Source organism: Chionomys nivalis, chromosome X (genome assembly GCF_950005125.1).
Source record: "Chionomys nivalis chromosome X, mChiNiv1.1, whole genome shotgun sequence".
Taxonomy (NCBI): Eukaryota; Metazoa; Chordata; class Mammalia; order Rodentia; family Cricetidae; genus Chionomys; species Chionomys nivalis.
Genome location: NC_080112.1, coordinates 53,867,128 through 53,890,871, shown reverse-complemented (window position 1 = coordinate 53,890,871; position 23,744 = coordinate 53,867,128). Strand labels below are relative to the sequence as shown.

At 36.4% G+C, this 23,744-nt stretch overlaps 1 protein-coding gene across 2 annotated transcripts in view; it reads right to left on the bottom strand.

The window, feature by feature from the left end:
- Dmd (dystrophin) overlaps positions 1-23,744 on the bottom strand; it is a 2,258,623-nt gene that overhangs the window by 370,872 nt on the left and 1,864,007 nt on the right. For both annotated transcript variants that reach the window (XM_057760244.1, XM_057760245.1), the window contains one exon: positions 22,449-22,605. In XM_057760244.1, the coding sequence (XP_057616227.1) occupies positions 22,449-22,605 (157 nt within the window). The remainder of the gene's footprint in view (positions 1-22,448; positions 22,606-23,744) is intronic.

Here is a 23,744-nt window from a genome sequence, read left to right as displayed (position 1 = left end):
GAAGGTTATTCATAGAGGCAAAGACAGATTTGCAATAAATAGTACTCACTGGACTGGTTGAGAGACTGAGAGAGACATTTAGTCAAGGAAAGGGCAGAAAAGGAAATAGGTATAGCTAGTGGAAATTACTTGAACAATATATTTTGACCTAAAGCAAACAACAAGTAGGACAGAACAGTAAGTCAGACATGTTAAGGAGCAGAAGGAAAAGACGCTCTTTTAAAAGAACAGTGATTTGAATATGAAAGACTAAAGGTAGTAATAAGCTAACTATATATTGTATTACACAGAGTGTTTTCAAGAGGTTGAACTTTTAATGTTGTTTCTATATGTTCTTTTGTTGTTTGTCTTTTGAGACAGAGTTGCATTATGTAGCCCAGGCTGATTTTGAATCCTTGATCCTCCTGCCTCAGACTTTTGAGTTTCTGAATGGAGGGCTGCGAGTACCAGAATGCAACAAGATGCTGGACAAGCGTGTAAACTTAAAACAAGGACTAAACCAGGAAATTCAGACAAACTCTGGAAAACCAGGATAGTTAATCACACGAACCGGAATAAATATGATATAAATAACTAGGCACAATACAGATCTGGATAGAACAAGCTGGAGATAATTGTTGTAACAACATTTGTAAAATAGGATTTAGATTAAAGGTCACAACAAACTGAAAAATAAATCTAAAATATGTGATAGTGAAATTCCACTGTTGAAAGCAGAGAGAAAATAATTCAAGGCTAACAGTGGTCATTCATTATGAGAGACCACTGGCTTGCCATTTGAGTTGTAGCTAAGGGCTTAGTTATACCACAGATACAAAATTTCATTTCTTAAATGTGAGTCACTGAGAATTAAAATGAATTGAAAGGAAAGACAAAGGAATTCTGTATGACAAAGAAATAAGCACTGCTAGTTTCACAACATTTCTTGAAATTAAAGAAAGTGGCTAGAAAACAGGATTGATTGTTTCTATAATCACAATGCAAGAAGACATAGACTAAACACAAAATTGATATAAGAGAAATGTGTAAAAGGAAAGATGCTGCTTCTAGATAATAAGAGGCCAAACAAATTGATAATGCTTTATATTATGTAGACAAACTTTAAGTTGTAATGCTATTTAAAACATTGATACATGACTACTCTTCCATTTGACTATGTAATAAAAGTTGAGCATTAATTGTTGGCGGCATACCATTGTTCTAGGATGGATATTAGTAGTCCTTGTATCACTGAATTAAAGAGAACTAGGTGAAGAAATTGCTCAACATTTTTAGTCATCAGTAAAATGCAAATAAAAACAACTCTGAGATACTGTCTTATACATGTCAGAATGGTTAAGATAAAAAATACTGATGATAGCATATATTGGACAAAACGTGGAGTAAGGGGCACACTTCTCCACAGCAGGGGAGAGTGCAAACTTATATGACCACTTTGGAAAAGAGTATGGTGATTTCTCAGAAAATTAGGAATCAATCTACCTGAAGGCACAGCACTACCACTCTTGGACATATACCCAAAGAACGCTTAATCATACCACAAAGACACTTACTCAACTATCTTCATAGTGGCATTATTCATAAAAGCAAGAACCTGGAAACAACCTAGATGCCCCTCAATGGATGAATGGATCAAGAACATGTGGGTCATCTACACAATGGAGTGTTACTCATCTGTTAAAAACGATGACATCATGAAATTTGCAGACAAATAGATGGAACTAGAAAAAACTACCTGAGTGAGAAAACAGACTCAGAAAAACAAACATGGTACATACTCACTCATACGTGGACACTGGGTGTAAAACAAAGGATAACTGGACCACAACGTACACCTCCAGAGAAGCCAGGTAAGGAGGACCTTACGAGGGACACATGGATATCACCCTTGGAAGGGGAAATAGATGAGATATTCTAGGTAAACTGGGGGCAGGAGCAGTAAAGGGGAGGGAATGGGGGATAAGTGCATAAGAGAATGGGATGTTTGAATTGAGAAGGGATACAGTGGGAGAGCAATGAGGCAGTCATTATGGGACTAATGAGAACCTTGTTGCTAGGGAAATTCCCAGGAATCCACAAGGATGACCACAACAATATAAGGTTTGATTGAAGAAGACTCCCTGAAAAATCTCCAATGGTAACAGATAGCCAAGATGATCCAACTTTTCAGAACACCTCTGCTGCGGATTCCTCTGAGTTCTACAACCAGACAGCTTCAAGGCTGTTGACTGAGATGATGCAGCATCAAGGAATACTCCAGACAGGACTTGACCATAATCCTAAATATTCTTTGGGTCTTTGGGTGTGTTTCTTTGGGACTGAATGACTGTGGGACCAGGCAGGACAGAAACCTCCATTTACAAATGGTGCCAAAGGTGGGGCATTTGTAAATAAAGTAAGCACTAATGAATATAAAGTGCCAGGTAAATTATGATAAAATAAGAGTGGATAGCTTTAATACCTCATTTACATAGTTCACATAAGCTAAAAACATCAGCAAAGAAAATTACATTTAAATCATACTGAGAGCAAATGAACTTAGAAAGCAGTCAAATATATCCCATCCAACAGATAAAATATGTACATTATTCTCTAAAGTTCATAGAACTGTCTCTAAAATAAAACTACTTTTATGGCCACAAAGAAAGTTCTAATAAAATATAATATTTTAAATAATTTCTTGTATTTTACCAGATCATAGTGTAATAAAACAAAATCAAGAGCAAGAAATGTACAGAAACCACACAGACACTTGGCAAATGAAAAGTACATTTGTTAATGTTTACTGAAGGAAAAAAAATTAAGGAAGAATTTCAATATTTCATAGAATCACATGGAAGTAAAAGCACATCTTCCTGCTAAGTATTTCCAGAAGGAAAGTTTCTATGAATGATTACACCTAAAAAAAATCGGGGGCCTAAAATAAATAATTGAGCTTTTAGGAAAAAAAAAAAAACAAAAAAAAAAAGAGAAAGAAATACACTAGATAGCAAACTAATTCCATAAGACCAAAAACCTTAAAGAGGACAATAACAATGAAAGTGAAAGTGAAAGAGAAAAAAAATCTCCTAGCAAATAAATGAGCAATTCTACCAAAATTTTAAAGAATATAGAAATTACCAATTAGGTAGAAATTCCCATTACCAAATTCTAACAAAATTAAAAAAGAGCTAACATCAATCCTTCTCAAACTGTTTCTTAAACTAGGAAGGTAAAGAAAACTATTGAATTCATTCAATGAAACTGGAATTACAGCAATACTGAGTGTGAATAGGAATAAAATAAAAGAACAAAGCTATAGATCAATTCCCTAGTGAGCACAGATTAAAAGATTCTCAATATCATTAATTAAAACTGAATTCAAGAATACATTCATATTATACCTGTACAGGTCAATGGAATAACATACCCAAATATCTCTCAGTGTAGCTTGAGCCATTTGATTTATGTCAAAGGCAATAAACATACATATTGAAGAAAAACTGGCCCTTTAAAAATGTACTGCTGGGAAAATGGATATTCACAAGTAGAAGAATTAAAATAGACCAGTACCTCTCAAGTAACAGGAAAAAGCAACTACGAATGGACCAAATAACTTAGTATAAGATGTGAAAATGAAATAGTTTTGGGAAAAATAGAGAACACATTTCCAGATACAGACATAAGTTGCAACAGGCCTATATAAGATTGAGTCTGTTAACAATCATGGTTCAGGGAGGACACTGATTAAACTCAATGAGTCACAAAACAGTATATATATATATATATATATATATATATATATATGTATGTATGTATATACACACACTGTGTGTGTTCATGTGCACAACAGGGACTTGTAGGAAAAGGAAAAGGGCAGGGATGAGAAAGGAGGGAGCGAGATAAGAGGTGGCGGGCATGAGTAAAAGAGAGTCTACTATATATATGTAGGAAATTGACAAACAGATTTAATAAAAGGTATATTAAAAAGAGAGGCACAGGCAAGAAATTTATATTAAAAAGGATGCTTTTTGCTCATGAAATAATGCCAAGAATTTACAAATAAGATTACATGCAATACAAAAGTTTCTGTCATACGAAAGAAACAAGCACGTGAAAAGACATCCTATATCAAGTAGAAAAATGTCCATTAGCAATATATATGACAGAGAATTAACATTCAGAGTAAATATAGAACTAAAAACTGAACGAGAGAAAATAAAACAACTCACTAAAGAAATTGACTAGTGAAATGAGCAAAAGATTCTCAAAAGATGAAACACAAATGTCCAATATTTGTACAATAACCTTCTCAACTTTGTTAGCCACCAGAGAAGTTAAAATAAAAATCAGATTGATCTTAACTCCACTAAAAATGACAATCATTAAGAAAACAAATAAAAAAATGCTAGTGAATATGTGGATAAGAGGGAATTTATATTCTAGTGGTAGTACTATAAACAATTCCAGCTGCCATAGAGATTAATATAGGAGTTTCACATTAAAAAAAGAGTTGGTGAGAACAGTGTAAGAACTAGAAGATGACATCTGCTGTGGCATAACCCTTTCTTTAAAAAAAAAAAAAAGGCAAACTATTGGGGCAGGGCTGGAAGAATTGTTGGACCTGGGAACAGATAAGGGGAAGAGAGGGTAGAAATGTTCAAATTATTTTGTATGAAATTCTAAAAAATAATAAAATATTATTTGAACATAAATCTACCACGTAGAATATTAAAAGAAAATGGCCCCTAAGAGGTGTGGCCTTATTAAAGAAAGTATGTCACTGTTGGAGTGGGCTTTGAATTTTCCTATGCTCAAACTATTCCCAGTGTCACAGTCTACTTCGTGTTGCCTTTTGATCAAGATGTAGCCAGCACCTTGTCATACCTGCATACTGCCGAGTCCTGTCATGATGGTAATGGACTAAATCTCTGAAACTGTAAATCTCCACTTCAATTAAATGTTTTCCTTTATAAGAGTTGCCATGGTCGCTGGAGAGATGGCTCAGAGGTTAAGAGCACTGGCTGCTCTTCCAGAGGTCCTGAGTTCAATTCCCAGCAACCACATGGTGGCTCACAACCATCTGTACTGAGATCTGGCGCCCTCCTCTGGTGTGCGGGCATACATCGAGGCAGAATGTTGTATACTTAATAAATAAATAAATCTAAAAAAAGAGTTGCCATGGTCATGTCTCTTTATATCAATAGAAACCCTAACTAAGACAAAGTCCCAGAAATATCATTTAACTCAGGTACAATACTCCTGGATATATATGCAGGAACATATGACAGAGATACTCGATCACACTTGGTCACTGCTGTATTATGCACAGTAGCCAACAAGAATAATAAGTCTAGCTCTCCATTAACAGATTTTTATCTCCCAATAAAGAAAATGGTGTAATATACAAAATGACATTTTATTTGACCAGGCAGAAAAATGATTGGAATATCTGCAGGAAAGTAAGTAGAACTGGAGATTATGATATTAACTATAATTAGACTCAGGAAAAAATATCACTTGCTTTCTTTCATATGTGGACACTAGATTTAAAACTCTATACATATACATATTTTCTTAGTTACTTTTCTATTGTTGTGATAAAATACCATGATCAAGTCAACTTATTAAAGAAACCATTTAATTTGGCCTACAGTTTCAAAGGATTAGATTCCATAATGGCAGGGTGTAAGAACATCTGAGAGGTCATATCTTCATCCAGAACCATGGGGAACAGAGAGAGAGCAGAGAGCATCAACGCTGGGAATCTCAGAAAGTCTTTGAAGTCTGAAAGCCTGTACCCAGTGACACACTCTTCCAACAAGGCCATATGGCCTAATCCTTCCCAAATAGTTCCACTAGCTGGGGACCAAGCACTCAAACATATTAGCCTATAAGTGGATCCTCATTCAAACACCAAATACATACATACATATATAGATGATATGTATGGTACTATATACATGCACATGTAGAATATAAAAGTACAAATGGAATATCAAGAATGTAGGAAAAGGTCTAAAAATAAGGAAGAAGGGTGTGCAAGAGAATGTATATACACACATACACAAAATACATATTTGTATGTATGTTTACATACATTACAAAAGAAGAAAAGAAACTTTTGGAGGATGGAGACAAACAAGAGAAGAAATGTGGAGGGGAAGGGCAATTCAAAGCAAAAGCAAAATAAAATATACAATGATATATATGTATAAAAATGAAAATTTTCAACACCTAATATCTATTCATAAACCAATGGTTTTTAAAATAATATAATAAAATAAGAATATTCACTGTCAAGATCCCTGATTTTTTTGATACTGTATCTCTTTTATTTCAATCAGTGAGGTTTGAGAAACTATATTCTCATATATAACACTGATTTTCTCTTATAAATTATAGTTGACACTTCTAGATTAGGTAAGTTGGTTCATTAATATGTTGATGTGAAAAGACTTCAGACACCTACATAGACTACATCCTTGCCATATTTAGATGTAAGCATTATGTGTTAAGATAATTGTCAAATCTCTTAAACAGATGAGATCATTTCCTTTAAATACTTTTTTCCCCCCATACCTTCCCTTTTTACTTATCTATGAGAGTCGTGCCCAAGGTCTCAAACAGTGATATGGAAGAATCAGGGTCAATCACTAACGTTTTAGGGCATCTCCATGAAATTACGATATTATTTGACTGTGTAAATAAGAAAATATTATGCATACTAAATTAACCTTTTCCCCTTTAGTTTCCTAGTTTTACAAAATAAATGGAAACTAAGCATGTTCCTACAATGATATGAGAGTATTAAATTTCAAAGTATCAACTTTTCTTTTGAAGGTTAAGTTATTTGATTGGCAGTGCTTATATATTACAAGTAATTGGTGACTACTGGCTTATTCAATAATTCAAAAAATATTTATTTTTTAAACATGCTTCATATAAGGTAGGGAAAATGTCAGGAATTTATTTTTTTCCTTGAGTAATCAATAATTTAGTTAAGTTGGTATAATTAGGACATCTTTTATATAATAAATGCTTTACCAATGTAAATTAAGGTACAGTTAAGCAAATGTTTACCTAAGGCCATGTTAGATATTTTAAATTCAAATGTCACAAATCTTAAAAACCTGAACTGCTTTTGTATTCCTCAGAATTTGAAGGTAAGCCCTATTGCAGAAGAAACCACACATGTTTGTCATGAGACAAGGAGAAATCAAGTTGGCACTGACAAGGTGTTTTTCTCTTGTTGGTTAACTTTCATAGAACTGGAGGGTACTTAATTAGATGCTTGAGGGAAAAGTCATCACTACTCTTACCTAAATGTGGACACTGAACCACAACATTGGCCACTGTGGCAAGATACACTATTGTACAGTGTTGTTCCAACTGTGATACAACTAGTATAGGGTAATTAGCTCACTGTTTTTTACTGACTAGATTTAAGGTGTTTCACAGGAGGAAACTCGGGATTAATATTGTAAATCTAGCCAAAAAGCTATGGTTGGGGAGCTCAGGGGCTCTAAGGGATAGTCTACTAATATCATTCTGTCAAAGGGACACAGTAACAAACTGCCCTTTTTTATTGAGCTCTACATTTTTCTCTGTTCCCCTCCCCCTGCCTCTCCCAACTGCCCTTTAAGTTTGCATTTCTATACCTATAGATTACTATAGTTCTCAGACTTTATTAGAGAAGTCTTTTTCTTTTATACAGTGGGTGGTGGTTAAGTTAGAAAGTTATGACTGGTCACAGTGCAGAGAACAAGTATCAGCACAATGCTCAGCTGAAAATGGGGCATCTACATCATCCCACACAAAGGCACAAGGGCCAAAGCTGAAGAGCAGATAGACTGTAAGAGCCAGAATTTATGGAGAACTAGATTGAGGCAGTTTCTTCTAGACATAATAAGTTTGCTGTACTCATGAACTCACAGTATATCTCTATTTGCCTGCACAATATTTATACAAGATAAAGCCAGTCAAAATTCTAATATGGAAGGGGAAGGAATTTATAAACCCCCACCATTAAGAAGCTATGGACAGTTGATGAATTCTGGAGGAGGGAGAGTCAATTTTAAGGGTGTGGTTTCAGTAGGGACAATGCTTCACTGGATAGTCCTACAACTGGGGCTATATGGGCAACACAAATTGGATTCAGTAGGTCATTAAGAAAGAAGATGTGTAGTTGACGTGGGTAGAGAGGTATGAGCAGATCTGAGAGGACTTAGGGGAAGAAATGGAGGGTGACATCATACATTGTATGAAATTCTCAATGAATTAGTAAAATATTTTTAATAATTCATGCATGTATTTCTATTGTTTTTCAGTGTCCATGAAGCTAAATTTTAGCTACATTTTTATTGAAGTGTCAATGTCTTATTTGTGTTTTTCAGAATGTAATCTGATGGATTGACTGTACATAATCTCCTACTCTGCAGAACTTGACCTAACCATCTTATAATGCAGTATAGTTCTAAGTAGCGGGGTCCCCAGAGTACAAGTCTGACTAGAGTCAGAGCTCTCCACAGCTAACTAATAAAGGTCACTAGATTCTCCAGAGACTTCCTTTCCTTATTCATGATGTGTCAAATTTTCTAACTACATTTTCCAGTTCTCAAATAGTTATACTCGACATGACACAGACTGATAAAGTTATAGGTTTTATTTGCCAAATTTTTAATAAATATTGCTAAATTAAAAAGAGGCCATCTAATCATAAAAATCAAAGAACAATAGTGTGTGTGTTTGATTTAGACAGAAAATTAACAGACCTGCAGGCGAAAGTCTCATCTTATGAGTTATTAGAGAAATAAAAATAATGCTGTGAACTGGAAACAAGACAGATCTTATTCTGAGCTTGCTCATATGTTCCAGATCCAAAGTTCTCTGCAATTTTTTAGGAATTGAATGAAATTTCCTAAAAAGGTTGCCCTATTAAACACTGCTTTCTTCAATTCCTTTCCTTCTTTTCTTTCTTCCTTCACTCCTTTTCAGGTTTGAAAGTGTCTCCTACGTAGTCATGGCTGGCCTGCCATAACAGTTGTAGTACTTTTCCTTCTTGTTGCTCCTGAGTGCTAGGATTAGAGGTATGTGCTGCCATGGTTGGCAAACTTAGTGGTTTCATAAAGGAGATGCTTATTCTCAAACATTCCAAGGGCTCTTTGTTTCAACCACTGTTTGGGAGATTTTCCTCCACTTTATACCACTAGATGAATAAGAGAATATAAGCATGACTATTAATGTTTGGAGTGATTTCATGGTAGTTATACACATTGAACAAATGCTCTGGCAATCTGAATGAGATGTGCCCCCTTCCCCACGCCATGAACCTTGGGAATTTTATGGTTGTTCTCAGGTTGGTGGCTGCTTGGGGAGAGTTAGGAAATGGGGCCTTTCTGGAGGAGTATGTCATGAGGTTGGCAGCAGCAGTGGTGGTGGTGATGGTGATAACTCTTTAAGGTTTCAAAAGACTTGCACCATTTAGAGTGAGATCTCCCTCTGCTTCTTGTTTGTAGTTTAAGATGGGAGCTCTCAGCTGCTGCTCCATGCAACTGCTGTCTCCTAGTTCCACTCCGCCATCATGGGTCCTAAACTTCTAAAACTGTTAGTCTAAACCAAATTCTTTCTTCTAGAAATTGCCTTGGTCATAGTATTTTATTACAGCAATAGAAAAGTAATTAATATAAATGGCTGTAGAACAGACATATGCATGGGTATTAAGATGGTCTTATATGTAATTTCATCAGCATTTACTAGTTTTGGCATCATATACTATAGTTCTAGTTCCCATACTATTACTTTTATTTTTCCCTTGTGGGCATGCCTCTTGTATTGATTGTGTTTAAGAGTTGCTGAACACATTCTGCCATCTTCACGAACTTCCTCACTTAAAAGGCCAATACACTAAGTCTCAAATGCATAGGAAATAGTTACTCAAATGGTGACTTATGGATGATCAGTTCTCAAGTAATCCAAAACCAAGACCTTGGAAAATGGAAAGGGTACAGTAACGTGGCACATTACAGGATGATATCAAGAATCTAAAAAATTTTATACATGTTCATAAAATAAAGACAAAGAAAAAAGAACAAAATCAGGAAGACTGAATCTTCCCTTAATGCTCATGTGAGCCAACTGATATTTTAAAAGTTATGAAAACAGACTTGTGGGCTGTGAAAGGTCACTGTAATCATTTTTAACTATGATAAGAATGCTTAACATGAGTCCTACCCTTTAACAAAAATTTAAGAGCAAACAGCAGTTGTGTTAAATATAGAAATTGTGTTGTATAATAGATATCAATTCACTCATTTTTTTGTAGCTTAAATTCTATCCAATGAGTAACAATTCCCCTAACATCTGCCAAATATGTTCTGCTCTCTGATTCTCTGAGTATGGCTATGCAGTCTTCACTAAACAGTGAAAAGAGCTGCATCTTAGTTTTACTCCACTACTGAATGAAATTGAAGTGAAACAATCCTAGGGTCTCATACACCTTGCTATTGTTTCAGAAAGCCAATAATATGAACTACTGAATTCATTTTGAAAGGTGTCTAAATAGTACTGAAGCAACATTAAAAGTAAATTGATGCATTTTTGGGAGAGGTCAATTTTTTAAATTTTGCTTATGAGAAAACATTTCTGAGTATTTATTGGGAAATGTTTTCTTTACCCCACAAACACCTTGCTCAGATTTATTTTCATGGGAGCCTTTTAAAACAAAAGTTGTGTTCTCTGAAATGAAGAGCATGGAATAGAATCAAGGTTGGACTCCTCACAGGTCTTTGATACTACTGAGGAATGGATTATTGCCCACACAGCATCTTGAACAGCTGTTTGAATTCAATCTTCAGTCTGGGCTATTTCCAAAAACCACTGGGGAAGTTACTTCCCACTGACAACAGAGTTGTTAAGTTCTGAGCTGACCTTGAGAAATCACTGGGGAAAATCCAATCTGCTCCTATAGCCATTTAGAGAATTCAGTTTTAAGTCATTGAGCCTAAACTCTGAATTCTGGTATTAACAGTAAATAAATGCACTGTTAGAAAACCTTAGTACAAATCTTGTGATTCAACCAAAATTTGAGACTGTCAAATGTAAGAAGAGGAGAAATTTTGAATCATACTGCTTGTCCTGACTCTTAACAAAATGTAGGAATGGAGTACCTGATTTGCTTCAGCCAGACACCTTCCACCATGCACATTTCCTAGTTCCTTTCCCCTCCAAAAGTGGCACTACCTGCCTGCTGTTTGTTCAAGATATAGGGTTCTGAGATTTCCTTGAGAGTTTTGCACACACTCTATGCCACATCTAACATATATTTTATCAGGTCACCTATTAGAATAAATCTTAGATGAAATAACATTTCAGCTGATCTATCATTTATCTTCCGGCCCAAGTCATCATTATGTCTTTTCTAGATGACTTTATCACCCTTTTCCTCCTGTCAGTTACCCACAAAGCAGCCGAATAACCTCAAAACAGTGAGTGATGTCTTATGATACATAGCACGGGAAACTTCTGTAAACTCTGATCTGCAAAACTATTTGTCATCTGGCCCTTGTCTCACTGTATAACCGGCATAGCTTCATTCCTCTGTTTCCTACGATAAAGACTGTGCACCTTACTTTCCCATGAACACTCCATGAACACAGAACTTTTTGTTCTGTGAGCCTTCTGAAACTGGGGCTGACTCCTTTAGAATTATATCCGCCTTCTCCAATTTTTGCTCACTAACTCAGATATTTATTAAAACATTACCTCATCCTCTTTCTCTACTCCTAGTTGATTTGTAGCATTTATTAATACTTGATATTATTTTATATATTAATTTATTTGCTTACTGTTTATGTGGATGGGATCAGGGACTCATGATTCTCTTTTGTATCCCTGACCTCTGGAGCATGGGAGACTCTCAATAAGGAGTTACTGAAAGAATCATTGAATTCTTACATGGTTAGTTATGATGATAAGATTTTTTTCTATGATATTTTTGGGGAATAAATGAACACAGAAAAAGACTGGAGGTTCATTTGTAATTAAATGATCTGTGTAAAAGTGTTTTGAAATGATAAAATGCCATACAAATATTATACTTAAGAGAATTTGCCAAGATATCAAAATAATTTGACAAAGTAGGAAAAAGATGGCTGGTGAAATCAATTTGTAAATTGTTCACATTTCATCTTCTTATAATCTTTAAAGAAAAGCAGCAGTTCCTAGATGGCTGCATTCTTACATTTTGATGATATAGCTAGTTTGAAGAAGATTTCCTCAAAAGCCTAGAAATGCAATTCTAAAAATAAATGTGAAGTTTCTACTATTCAGCAACTCCATGTATGACTGCATAGAATATCACATTTATACAAAGCTTCTTGTAATAGTAATAAAGAATAGATAAAATGATACCTAACTCCTGCAATGTATCTACCAAGACAGCTTAGAGCAGACCTAACTAAAAAAAAATCTAACTTTTTAGGAGAATAAAAGTATTTAGAACTCCAAGGGGCCAGATTCTTGAATGCTGGAATGAACATTCCAAAAGACATTTTCTATTTCTGTAGAAAGAAACCACAGAGAAATCATCCGACTAATACACTAAAATGAAGTTAAACTAAGTAGGCCAGCATTGACAATAAAATGAACCAAAATAAATGTAAAATTTACAATGTGATTTGGGGATAATTTTATTGAACTTATAATCCTTTGCCTCACTTTGTGGTGACATCTGAATAAATCTATCATGTATAATATATGACCTGACAAATGAACAAGTAAACTACTTTATTCAAGTCTTTTCATTTGTCAACAACATCCCGGCAATAATGGCTTTCTGTCCACTGTTTTAATAATGTATGTATTGATTACTTCCATCTAAATTGTAACCAGAAAAATCTCAGAAAGCTTTGAAGATGTCCTTAATGGTCCCTAGGGAAGGGCTTATACAGATGTTTAAATTGAACAATGAAAACCTGACAGCAAACAATTTCATTAGCGAAAGTGCAAATAAAAGTCATTACCTACAGTATTCTTATAATCAAGATCTAATCTCCATTCGAATCCGGGATGCAAAGATAGGAATTAAATAAGCCCCTGGTTTATTGCAGTGCTCTGAATATTCCCCATTATGATTTCCTTTAAGACTCTCTCTAGGTTAATCACAGAAGTAGACGAGTAATAAATATCACTTTAGTGGCTGCTCAAGTAAAACAAAGGGAGTCAGTTTTAAAAATATATCTGGAGCGAATAATACACTCTAATTGAAAACAAGTCACTCTAGTGAGACAATTAATTAATAGCTGTAAAATAGCCAGGGTAATATATTCCAAAGATGTAAAAACTGGTCAGTTTGTGTTGGCTAAGGCACATTTGAGTTTTAATTATTTATAACACTTCACCACATATGGAGCATGACTTTATTAGTTAGACTTCAGAGCAGTTCACTTGGAGTTGTTATGCTGCCCATCTGGTTTGGGGAGCACAGATCTACTCTCATGGGTGAGAAAACTACTTTGCAAAGTGAAACAGCAATTCCCAACAACTTATGTGAACTATCTTGGCTTTTTACCTGCTGTAAAATCATAGAGCTCTTCACCACAGCAACCAAGAGTGATTTTCTTATGAAATTGTATCATTACTCTAAAGATAACCAAAAATATAAACTCACAAAATTTAAACATCCTTAGATAAAATCACAATAAGATGAACTATATATTTGATTATAGTTTTAACTTTTAATATTTTAATGAGATACGGGTTATATACGGGCTAGTTTTTTTATTTAATCAACCTTACAGGAACTTGAATCATTTGGTAAGAGGGAACTTCAGTAGAGAAAATGCTTCCACAGGACTGGCCTCTAGACAAACAAGTAACGCATGTTCTTAATTGATGGTTGATATGGAAATCTCCAGGTCACTTTGGATTGTGCCACTTTTAGGTTGGTGGCCCTGGGTGATGTAAGAAAGTAGGTTGAGTAAGCCAGGAGGAGCAAGCCAGTCAATGTTACCCCTCCATGGTCTCTACACCAGTTGCTCTTTCAGGTTCCTGACCTGGCTTCCCTGGATGATGGACTACAAGCTAAAATAAAACCTATTCCTCTTCAAGTTCCTTTTGGTCATCATGTTTTATTTCAGCAATAGAAATCCTGACTAGGAGAGGTTTCCCAAGTCAAGGTTGTTTATTCCCTCTGTATCCATTCAATATAGTACTTGAAATTCTAAATAGTGCAAAAGCACGATAAAGGACACCAAGGAGATAAATATTAGAAAGGAAGAATTCAATATATCATTATTTGAAGACGATATGATAATATGCACAAAATTCTACTGGGAACTACAGCTAATAAAGACCTCCAGTGAAGCGACTGGATACAAAACTAACTCAACCAAAAAGTAGGATCCTATGTACAAATGATAAAAGTGGAGAGAAAGAAATCAAGGAAACAACACCCTGCACAATAGCCTCAAATTATATGAACTATGCATGTGTAACTTTAACCAAGCAGGTGAAAGGCCTATATTACAAGAACTTCAAGTCATTGATGAAAGAAATTGTAGAAGGTATCAGATTATGAAACTATCTCCCATGCTCATGGTTAGGCGGTATTAACATAGCAAGAATGGCCATCTTACCAAATGCAATCTATAGATTCAACACAATCCCTACTAAAATCCCAACACAATTCTTATAGACCTTGAAAGAACAATACTCAACTTCATATGAAAAAACAAAAATACCCTCAGGATTGATAAAACAATCCTGTAAAATAAAAAAAAAAACTTACTAAGGTATCATCCTCCTTGATTTCAAGTTCTACTACAGAGCTATAGAAAGATAACCTGCATGGTATTGGCATAAAAGAAGACAGGTGGATCAATGGACTCAAAGACACAGAAGTAAATCCACTCAACTATGTACACCTAATTTTCAACAAAGAAGCCAAAATTATACAATGAAAAAAAGAAATAATTTTCAAAACTGGTTCTGGTTTAAGTGGATGTCAACACGTAGAAGAATGCAAACAGAGCCATATCTATCAACCTGCACAAAACTCAAGTCCTAGTGGATTAAAGACCTCAGCATAAATCCAGATACACTTAACTGGATAGAAGAGAAAGTGGGAACTATAAATGCATTGGCACAAGAGACAACTTTCTGAACTGAATACCAGCAGTAGAGACACTAAGATCAAGAATTAATAAATGGAGCATCATGAAACTGCAAAGCTTCTGTAAGGCAAAGGATACCTTCAGTAAAATGAAAAGGACAGTCTACAGAATGAGAAAAATCTTTACTAACCCCACATACGACAGAGGAATAATTTATAAAATATATAAAGAACTCAAAACCCTAGGTATCAAAGATCTAAATAATCTAATTAAAAATGTTATAGAGCTCTAACCAGAGAATTCTCACAAGAAGAATCTCAAATGCCACAAAACACTGAAAGTAATGTTCAACATCCTTAGTCATCAGGGAAACATGAATCAAAATGACTCAGAATCGATTTTACCCATCAGAATGGCTAAGATCAAAAACACTGATGATAGCTTATGCTGGAAAGGATGTGGAGTAAGGGAAACATCCATTGCTGGTGGGAGTACAAACTTGTACAAGTACTCTGGAAATCAGGATGGTAGTTTCTCAGAAAATTTGGGAATCAAACTACCTCAAGACTCAGCAATACTACTATAGGGTATATACCCAAAGGATATACACTCATACTAAAAGGACATTTGTTCAACCTTGCTCATAGCAGCATTATTTGTAAGAACCAGAAACTGGAAACAACCTAGGTGCCCCTCAACTGAAGAATGGATAAAGAAAATGTGGTATATTTACATAATGGAGTACTATTCAGTGGTAAAAATCAATGACATCTTGAAATTTGCAGGGAAATGGATGGAACTAGAAAAAAATCTCGAGTGAGGTAAACCAGACAGAGAAAGACAAACATGGTATGTGCTCATTCACAAGTGGATATTAGACATAAAGAAAAAGATATTCACCCTACAACCCACAACCTCAAAGAAGACAGGAAACAAGGAGAACCCTAAGAAAACAAGGATCCTCCCCTGGAAGGGGAAGTAGACAAGTTCTCCTTAGTAAATTGAGAGCATGGGTGAAGGGAGGAAGGGAAAAGGGGAGTGGGGAGAGGATAAGGAGAGCAGGGATGAGAACCTGAGGGATTGGGAAAGTTGACATGGGTGAAGGACAGAGGGGGAGAGCAAGGAAAGAGATACCTTGAAAGGGGGTATCTTATGAGGTTAGCAAGAAACCAGGCATTAGCGAAATTCTCAGGAACCCACAAGCATGACCTCAGTTAAGAATCTAAGCAATAGTGGAGAGGTTACATTAACTGCCCTTCCCCTGCAATCAGATTGATTACTATCTTAATTGTCATCACAGAAGTTTCATCTAGTAACCGATGGTCCAGCCAGAAAGAGGGAGGAGTGATATTATGAACAAAGGGACCAAGATCACGATGGGAAAAACCAACATAAACAGTTGACCCAAGCAAGTGGGAGATCACTGACTTGGGACTGACAGCTGAGGAACCTGCATAAGACCAAACTAGTCCCTCTGAATGAGGGTGACAATTGTGTGGCTTGCGCAGTTTGTGAGGCCATTAACAATGGAACCAGTATTTATCCCTAGTGCATGAACTGGCTCTTTGGAGCCCATTCCCTGTTGAGGGATACCTTGCTCAGCCTAGATACAGGGGATAGGGCCTTGGTCCTGCCTCAGGTGATGTGACAGACTCTGTTGACCCCCCCACGGGAGGTCTCACCTTCTCTGAGGAGTGGATGGGCGTGGGGTAGGGAGAAGATAGGTAGAGCAGAAGGACAGGAGGGAGAGGAAACTGGGGTTGGTATATAAAATATGATTCTTTAAAAAAACTAAAACCACAACAACAAACTAACAAAAATGCACAAGTGACAAAAGTGCACATGGCTGGCCACAATGTGAAGCAAGGGGACCACTTCTTCACTGCTGGTGGGAGTGCCAACTTGTATAGTTACTCAGCCACTTTGGAACTCAATATGGCAGTTTCTCAGAAAATTGGGAACTATCTGTCTCAAGATCCATCTATATCACTCTTGAGCATGTACCCACAGGATGTTAAAACATACCACAAGAACTCTTGCAAAACTATGTTTATAGCAGCTTTATTCATAATACCTGGAACCTGGAAACAACATCCCCTAAACAGCATGGTGGATAAAGAAAATGTGGTACATTGACACCCTGGATTATTATTCAGATGTTAAAAAAAATGACATCACGGAATTTCCATGAAAGTGGATGGAATTGGAAAAAAAAACATTTCAAGTGAGGTTACCCACATTCAGAAAGACAAACATGGTATGCACTTACTTCTAAGTGGATATTTGCTGTAAAGTAATGGATAACCATGATGCAATCCATAGTGCCAAAGAGGATGGTTCAAGAGGGAGTGCTTGGATCTCGCTGGGAATGGATAAATAGAATAAATTTTGTGGGTAGACTTGGGGTATGTGAAGATGGGAACATGAGTGATCAGATAAGAGGATGTGGGGAGAGAGTACTGAAAAAGACAACTGGAAAGGGCACTGAGTTGAACAGAGAATTCTCAACAGAAGAAGTTCAAATGGCCAAAAGACACTTAAGATCATGCTCAACTTCCTTAGCGATCAGGGAAATGCAAATCAAGACAACTTTAAGATACCATCTTACACCTGTCAGAATGGCTAAAATAAAAAACACCAATGATAGCCTTTGCTGGAGAGGTTGTGGAGAAAGGAACACACTCATTCATTGCTGGTGGGAATGCAAACTTGTGCAACCACTTTGGAAAGCAGTATGGCGGTTTGTCAGGAAATTCGGGATCAACCTATCCCTGGACCCAGCAATACCACTCTTTGGAATATACCCAAGAGATGCCCTATCATACAACAAAAGTATATGCTCAACTGTGTTCATATCTGCATTGTTTGTAATAGCCAGAACCTGGAAACAACCTAGATGCCCTTCAATGGAAGAATGGATGAAGAAAGTATGGAATATATACATATTAGAGTACTACTCAACAGTAAAAAACAATGACTTCTTGACTTTTGCATGCAAATGGACAGAAATAGAAAACACTATCCTGAGTGAGGTAAGCCAGACCCAAAAAGAGGAACATGGGATATACTCACTCATATTTGGTTTCTAGCCATAAATAAAGGACATTGAGCATATAATTCATGATCCTAGAGAAGCTAAATAAGAAGGTGAACCCAAAGAAAAACATATAAGCATCTTCCTGAATATTAACCTTCATCAGGCGATGAAAGAAGACAGAGACAGAGACCCACATTGGAGCATCGGACTGAAATCTTAAGGTCCAAATCAGGAGCAGAAGGAGAGAGAGCACGAGCAAGGAACTCAGGACCGCGAGGGGTGCACCCACACACTGAGACAATGGGGATGTTCTATCAGGAAGTCACCAAAGCCAGCTGGCCCTGGTCTGAAAAAGCATGGGATAAAACCGGACTTGCTGAACATAGCAGACAATGAGGACTACTGAGAACTCAAGAACAATGGCAATGGGTTTTTGATTCTACTGCACGCATTGGCTTTGTGGGAGCCTAGGCAGTTTGGATGCTCACCTTACTAGACCTGGATGGAGGTGGGTGGTCCTTGGACTTCCCACAGGGCAGGGAACCCTGATTGCTCTTTGGGCTGACGAGGGAGGGGGACTTGATCGGGGGAGGGGGAGGCAAATGGGGGGTGGTGGCCGGGAGGAGGCAGAAATCTTTAATAGATAGATAGATAGATAGATAGATAGATAGATAGATAGATAGATAGATAGATAGATAGATAGATAGACAGACAGATAGATAAAACAAAGCAAAACCCAAAATGCTGGGAAAGGAGATCATGACAATTTTTGATCAATCCCTGTCTTTTCACTGCTGAATAAAATTGCCATTACTACTGCATGTTTCCAAGGATTCATTTTCACTGGCTTTTGGACCTATAATAAAATTATGTATTTTTATACCAATTCAGTCTCAATTTACTATCTCATACAATGAATTCTATTTAAAATGCTTTTGATTCTCTACATAAGGGAAGGAGGAAAGCTCGTAAGAGCCAGAGGCAGTGGATGGCTCCAAGGATGTAGAATCTTCTAGAAACGATAGGACTTGTACAAATATGAATTTGTGGAGACTGTGACAGCACATCTAAGACCTGCACAGGCTCAAACCAGAGAAAATCCCACACTGGAAGGGAAAGTAGACAAAAATCTCACCCTTATCCAAGAAGTTACTTGCAACTGATAGCTGCTTGGAAAAAGAAGTCAGTTTTCTTCAATGGCGTGACACTGGGTTTATCACACAAAATCCATGCCAGGCCCCATGTCTGAGAGTTCATGTGCAACACAAAATAGACCCTTTTTTGTTTTTTCCTTGTGCACTTTTGTTTTGTTTTGGTATTTTTGTCTTTTTTAAAGTTTGTTTTGGTTATTGTGGGGGTTTGTATATATTTTTAAGATAGAGAGAAACATGAATTTGAGTTGTTAGGGAGGTAAAGAGAATCTGAGACAGTTTAGGAAAGGGGAGAGAATATGATCAAAATGGATTGTGTAAATGTTCATTTTTCTCAATGAATGCTTTATATATAACATGCATATATATGTAATGCATACATATGATTGCTCCAAATTAAGATTTAAAAATGAAGCAGTGCTTCATTTCATCATTTCAACTTGCTACAAAAACTTAGGAATGTGACTCAGATAAAAAAAAAATAGCCAAAGAAGCAGTCAACTTTCTTAGCACTGTCTTTCAAAGACCTCTTGGACTTCATTTGTCCCCTTTTCTGGAATAACATCAGCCCCTGAACTTTCTTGAAGATGCTACCTTTTGGCTGAGTCTTCAGAGAGATTTTTCTTCTAAGGACTGGACATATAAAAGTGGTACCATCTTATCAAGGTTTTGTCATTTGATGGTAATTTATTTTTACTGGCTGTTCATTTCTGTTCATGTACTTTTTACTCCCATTAAAAACATAACACTTATCAGTATTTACTATGCATCAGATATGCCATTGGGCTATATGATTTTAAAATGTGAAGAAAGCAAAATTTCTGCCTTCCCCACTCAGAACCTGCTTGAGAAGACAGAAGTATAAAACAACACAAAACAAAAACTAGATAAACAACTGGCCACTGGTGAAGGATGCTATGGAAAGAACAACAAATTATTCTGAACATTAGAAACATAGTTACCTTGTCAATAGCATATAAATGGTATAAAAATAATGAGGAGAGGAAGCAAATAAATAAATTAGGGCTGATAATGTTCTTCACCAGAGATCACACAAGAGATGCCTTCTTTTGAGTTGTTCTTAGGGTTCTAGTTAGGGTTACTATTGTGCTAAAACACCAAGATCAGAAGCAAGTAGGGGAGGAAAGGTTTTATTTGGCTTATACTTTCATACCATAGTCACTGAAGGAAGTCAGGACATGAACTCAAGAAGGGCTAAAACCTGGAGGCAGGAGCTGATGGGCAATGAGGGGGTGCTGCTTGTAGGCTTGCTTTCCATGGCATGTTTAGCTTGCTTTCTTATAGAACCCACATCCACCTTCACAAGGTGGTCCCACCCATTATGGACCAGGCCTTCCCACATTAATCGCTAATTAAGAAACTGTTCTACAGGCTTACCCTACAGTTCAAACTTACAGTTGCAGTTTCTCAACTGAGGCTCCCTATTCTCCAGTTAGTCTAGCTAGTGTCAAGTTGACGGAAAACTAGCCAACATAGTCAGGGATGTCCAAGAGATTCACAAAACATACAAGCTATTGGTTTTGCCTTTGGTTGCTACTCCCCCAGGATTTGGAAGATAAGTCCTTACTGTTGATGATGCCATGCGCTTCAGAAACAGGGCCCAGAGGCCCTTGACCTAGAATTGTCCTGAACATCTCTTTCCTCTGGACTAGACAAGCAATCATCCAAAAAGGGAGACAATCAACACTCCTATTGGACCATAACATCCATGAACCACAACAACTAGTGTGGCTCCATAACCTTAAGGGTGTAGGTATGGCATGTCTTCCTTGGCAGTAACTAAATGCTCTCCAATTGGAGTTAAGACATCCTCAACAGGAGGGACCTGTACTTGGTAAGGGAAGCTTAGCCCATCTACCCAGGGCTAGTGAAGTCATGGATTGTGGAAGAGAAACTACAACCACCACTTTAGTAAAACGCCATAATCCCTATCAACACTCTAAATATTTATCTTTAGAACCACAGACAAGTGTAGTTCTCACCTCGAATCAAAAGAATTTCTCTTAGCAACAGACTGGATCAACAACAAAAAACTACAACAAAAGTTGTTGGGGCCCCTACAAAACAGTTCCTATACCTAAGGCTCAGTAAACACAGAAAGAGATGAGGTAGAGTTTAAAAGGGAGAAGATCAGGGAGTTTGCAGTGAGACTGCTTCAGATAGTAGTGTTAGAAGTGATATCAATACAGTCTCATTACCATGACTGCCTAAACATGTGCTAAAGAAGAACAACAATAGATAAACCAAACAGGACAGGAGAAAGTTCACAAGGATTTAGCCCCGAAAAAGAACTGCAGGAAGCTAAGGAAAGCTAAGAATGTGAGACATAGTCTTCTCCAGAGAGAAACACAGCAATTGGTTATCCGGTGCCATATGGTCAGCTCTGAACACATATACAATCAGCACTATACAGACTGAACAGATTATATGTAGGAAAAATATTTATGAAAGCATGCAGTAACAAGTAATGCTACATGAGACCAGAAACTTAAGAGAGAAAAAGGGTACATACGAAGGTTTGGAGGGAGAAAATGTAAGGGAGAAATTATGTAACTATTATAACAAAAAATTAAATAAATGCAATATATGGATCTCATTTTGATTATTAAAATAAAACAGAAAGCATAAAAATGTGATATATGTAAGAAAATGGAATATTTATGGATATTTGATATAATGTAATTACTACTATTTTATAGTGCTATAATAGCACTGTATTTAATAAAAAAGACATATTCTCTTTTTTGAGATACTTCCTAAAATATTTAGGAATAAATTGAATATGTCTGAGATTTGCTTGAAATGACAAGGGAATGAATAGAGGCATAGAAGAAATAAGACTGTCCATGAATTGAGGATTGTTGATATCTTGAAAAGCACATGCATGTTTATTGTAATGTTCTGTCTACTTTTATAAATATTCAGTATTTTCCATGATAAGAAGAATTTAAAAATAGACAAAAGGGATATTACTAATGCAGATATATTTGACATTTAAAATATAATGGGCATGAGCTATTTATAATTAATCATCAGATGAAGTGACTAAAATACTCCTCTCCCATTTAATTTTTAATTAAAAAACAGTTTAAAAATAGTCAGTTAATACTTGCTATGCACAAATTATTAGTCTCTAAAGCATCCTACCCTGTGTACATCATTCTGCTTTTGAACTGCTGCAAAATCACCAGCAATAGGTGCCTGCCGGCTCAATTCATCGTCTTTCAGCTGTAGCCACACAAGAAGTTCTTGAAGAGAAAGATGCAGACGCTTCCACTGGTCAGAACTGGCTTCCAAATGGGACCTAAAAAAGAATGGGAGCATACTGTAACAGAATATCTAGAAGTATAATTGATGAGTCTGTTAATTCCATTTCATTGGTTAAATATTGCCACAATACAGACGTACTTTGAGCTATGTAGCACGTCTGACAATAACCACCTAGCCACCTGATTTTACAAGTCATAAAACAAGGTGGGAGTATTCCAATGACAATTTTCAGGCAAGGCCACATTCTGCCATATGTTTCTTTCCATATGCAGAATTCTGAGTCTTTTGGCATGGCCTGCATGCTGGAATCAAATGTTTTCCTATCCTGTTTCAGCCAATGATTTTTTAATGTTTCTAGTAGAAAAAGTCTTAGACCCAGTGACTAATAAAACCCCTTTAGTTTTCATGTGATTCATACTGGAATTCTTTCTGTTTTGAAAAATGGAATGGTCTTTCCACACACTTCGACTTTTCCATGTCTTCCACCCTGGGCAGCCTTTCCCTTTGACTCCTTCAGTCTGGTATCTGGTCCTTTCTGCTCGGCTTTCCACATACCTCGCTTGTCCTTCTAGCCTGCTTTATCCCTCTGCACCTGGGATTTGTTTTTCACCAAGTTCCAATCATTTTTTTTTCTCATTGTTCCCTTTGTGTAAAATGTACGAAGACCAAAAACTCACATGGAAGAGAAAGCTTCCCCTAAACATGAATAATTTAGTGCTTTCCCATAAGCTGGATTTAGAACATGTTAATTCTTAGAAGCCATGGAGGAATACACAAATGACTGATCTGTGCTATAAAACCCACATTTCATTTGAGGAGGAGAAACTAAATTAATGAAATAAATCATCATCCAGAAAACAAGGGAAAGTTACAGTGCTTTATCCTCAGGTCAATCTGCAACCATGCTGCATCGCGTACATTTGATCAGGAAGCACTAATTAATTCATAAAAATTAATGCTGCTTATAACAGAAATACACTAAAGTCTCCGGGGCTGCCAAGAAATTTAAGGCAGAGCAACCAGGTAAAAGAACATTTCCCTTGTCTGCTCAGTAACTTAGCCTGACATTTCCAATATAACTCTCTTTTGGGCTTTGAACTACCAAAGTTTGTACTTATGACTAAAATTAAATTGTTTCAGATTTTACAAAAGACACTCTAATGAAGACATAAA